Source organism: Sceloporus undulatus, chromosome 4, assembly GCF_019175285.1.
Source record: "Sceloporus undulatus isolate JIND9_A2432 ecotype Alabama chromosome 4, SceUnd_v1.1, whole genome shotgun sequence".
In the NCBI taxonomy this organism is placed as follows: domain Eukaryota; kingdom Metazoa; phylum Chordata; class Lepidosauria; order Squamata; family Phrynosomatidae; genus Sceloporus; species Sceloporus undulatus.
The window spans coordinates 119106-122425 of record NC_056525.1 but is presented as its reverse complement, the minus strand read 5'-3'; the positions used below and the strand labels follow the sequence as shown (position 1 = coordinate 122425).

Here is a 3320-nt window from a genome sequence, read left to right as displayed (position 1 = left end):
TGTTGGGATATAGCATCTAGTAATGCATGTCTATGGTATTTTATTGCCCCCTCCTCATTTCCTGTTTACCCATGAGGACACCAAAACCTTTTCTCTCTCGAGAAGAAGAAGAAGCAAGGATGAGTCGGATTACTAAACTTGCTTACCAACTAATCTGCATGCCTGGGTCCGGAGCTGAAAGGATGCTGGGGCAGCACCTTTCTGAGATGACTGCTTTTCTACCTCCTATTTCTTGCAACATGAAGCTAGACCTGTGTATCTCTTTATTCCTTTTTCACTTTTAACCAAGTCACTGTGTTTTTATTGGGGACACGTGGCTGGGAGAGAAAAGTGGAGCTAGCTGAGTTTTCCTGCTTGCCTCATATTTCGCTGTGTGAACTCTGCTAGTGAGATTAAACAATCTTGCTTACTCTCCTGAGTTTCTAACCATCCTCAAGAAAGAACTACATTTCCCAACCGAGAGAGAGAGAGAGACTCCCAGGAACAGACATAAGGGCTTCAGTGGCCGCCTTGGGGCCCTGGGGGAAGATGGGGGGCAAGGATGAAATCTCGAGGGCATGCGTCCATCCATCTGTTTGAATCCTCATCCAGAGGACTGGCTCACACTCCATTGGTGGCAATTGTGAAGTGTGTGTAAAAGTTGCAACTAACACAAATCAGAAGAACGAACCGAAAAGAGGCTAAACAATGGCTCCTCTTCATCCTGGGGAGAGGTGACCAGTGGGCTGTCCAGTGGGTTCTGTCCTGGGTCCAGTGCTATTCAACTTTGTCAATGATTTGGATGACAGAATTGGGGGCATACTCATCAAATTTTCAGATGACACCAAATTAGGATTAATAGCTAATACTCCAGAGGAGAGGATCAAAATTCAAAATGCCCTTAATAGTTTAGAAAGCTAGGCAGAGTTTGAGAGGGGCAGCAAAGAGACCCTGGGGGTCCAGGAATCCCACCAGTCCATGCTGCCTTTCGGGGGACTCCCCATCCCCCCCACCCCTCCTGGGCCCAGATGCCCACCTGGGAAGAAGCCCTGAGAGACAGAGAGAGAGAGGGAGGGTACCCTCTGCCACAGCCCAGGGGTCCGAGTGCAGGCCCCCCAACGCCCCCTTCTCCCTCCCCTCTTTGCCCGCTGACCAGTCTCACCTGAGCACCAGCAGTTGAAGAGGAGGATGAATTGCCCCAGGAGTCGGGCGTTCACTTGATTGCCACTGGACACCTGCAGGCTCAGCTTGTAGCGCCCGACGGGGGCTGTGGCTGGGCTGGTGATGGAGAAGTTGAGGTAGTTGGCATCCCGGGATGTCAGCGTGGCACTCCAGGACCCGCCAACCAGGGCGCTGGAGACGGGGAAGACCGCCCGGGTGTGATGGGACTCCGAAGGGGAGGACCCTACGGAGAGAAGGGGCCAAAGAAGCAGGAGGGGAAGGTCACCGCCTGCCCCTTGGGAGAGGACCCCCGGCTGTGTGTGGGGAGGGGGCCACGCTGACCTGTCTCGGCTATGAAGGCGTAGCTCTCCCCGCCTTGGGGGGTCTTGTTCAGGTACACGGTCATGGCTATCGGCTGCCCCCGGCGGACCACCAGCTCAGAGCAGGAGAAGCGGTTGGTGCGGTGGGCTTCGCTGTTGGCTGGCACCTGCCAATTGATGTGGGTTGGGGTCAGATCTAGGAAGCAAGAGGAAGGAGGGCAGGCGTGAGAAGGGCTCCAGGCTGGGGGGGGGCAGAGCAGACCCCTCCACCTGATGCCCCCCAGGCCCCCAGCCCAGCCCTGGGGGGGGCACAGTCCCAATAACTCTGCTGGGCTCCTGCCCTCCCTTCTCTCTGCCCACCCCCCCAGGGACCAAATGTACCAAACACTTTCAGTTGAAGTTTTGGGGGATTTACTTTTTTATCATCATACTCCCCCCCCCAAATGTGGAGGCAATTCTTTCTAGGTTTTTTGGGGGAGGGGGGTTGGACTTTTCTGGAGTAAGTTAGGAGTTGCCTTCCATGTTCCTTCCTCTTTGCATAAGAGTGAATCCACCACCCCCCCCCAAAAAAAACCCCATGGAAAAAATAGGGAACTGGGGTGTGCATGGCTCTTGTTTTTAAAGAAGTAAAGGCTGCTCCTGCTGGCCTTTGGGGCTTCAGTGGGGAGAGTGTGGCCCCCAAAGGGCCCTGAGGAGGCTAAGGCAGACCCTCCAGACCCCTCCCCACAACTGCCCTCCCCTTCTCTGCACCTGAGATCCATGGAAATTGTGAGTGAGGCCAGTGCGATTTGGATTTTACTGCTTCCTGAATGGATATCTTGATCCTCAAACATATATTCACGGAATGTGTTTCAGCCTTGCTCTAAATTAACGTCACAAGAAATAAGTCAGCAACAAGCAGTGTAAAACCATGTCTGACTTTAGAGCTCCTGGTTGGTTGGTTGATTTTCTTTCCTCCCTTCCCTTCCCTTCCCTCTCTCTCTCTTCCTCTCTGTCTCCCTCTCTTCCTTTTTTCCCCTCTGGGAAAATGATGACAGGTCTGTGCGCAAGCATGAATCACCACATCTCCACTTGGGATGGGTGTCAACGGCAGGAAGGGATCGTGCCCTCTCTTCCTCCTCCTCCTCCGCCTTTTCCTCACAAGTTATCTATAGACTAGCGAAACAAAAGAAACTAGAACTCAAAAGAGTGAGCCAGAGTCTCTCATAAGTTGAATATGAGCCATCAGTGTGATGCTGCAGCAAAAAATGCAAATGCTGGTTTAGTCTGCATTAGTAGAAGCAAGTTTCCAAAATGAGGGAAGTAACAGTGGCACTATATTCTGCTCCGGTCAAGCATCATCTGGAGTCCTGTGTTCAGTGTTCGGTGCCTAATTTTAAGGACAGAGACAAGTTGGAGCAGGTTCAGGGAAGCACAATAAGGATGGTGAGAGTTATGGAGAATGAAACAAATGAGGAAAAGTTGAAAGAGTTGGTCATGTTCAGCTTTGTGAAGAGAAAATGGAGGGGTGACATGATCGTACTCTTTAGATACCTGAAGGGCTGCCACAGAGAGGAGGAGGCAGGCCTGTTCTCTGATGCCCCAGAGGAAGAAGGACCAGGCCCAATGACTTAAAGTGATGGGAGGGCAGACTTCATAGGATCCTAGGGCTGGGAGAGACACCCGGGGCCATCCAGCCCAACCCCATTCTGCCATGCAGGAATACAGAGACTCATGCACTCCTAGGGTTGGAAGAGACCTACAAAGGCCATCCAGCCCGACCCCATTCTGCCATGCAGGAATACAGAGACTCATGGACTCCTAGGGTTGGAAGAGACCTACAAAGGCCATCCAGCCCGACCCCATTCTGCCATGCAGGAA

General features: G+C 52.5%; 1 protein-coding gene across 1 annotated transcript in view; it reads right to left on the bottom strand.

Annotated features, from left to right (window-relative positions):
- LOC121928060 overlaps positions 1-3320 on the bottom strand; it is a 30315-nt gene that overhangs the window by 23404 nt on the left and 3591 nt on the right. Inside the window, exons 4-5 of the mRNA XM_042462274.1 lie at positions 1483-1656; positions 1142-1384 (exon numbers count right to left, since the gene is read on the bottom strand). Coding sequence (XP_042318208.1) covers positions 1142-1384; positions 1483-1656 — 417 coding nt within the window. The remainder of the gene's footprint in view (positions 1-1141; positions 1385-1482; positions 1657-3320) is intronic.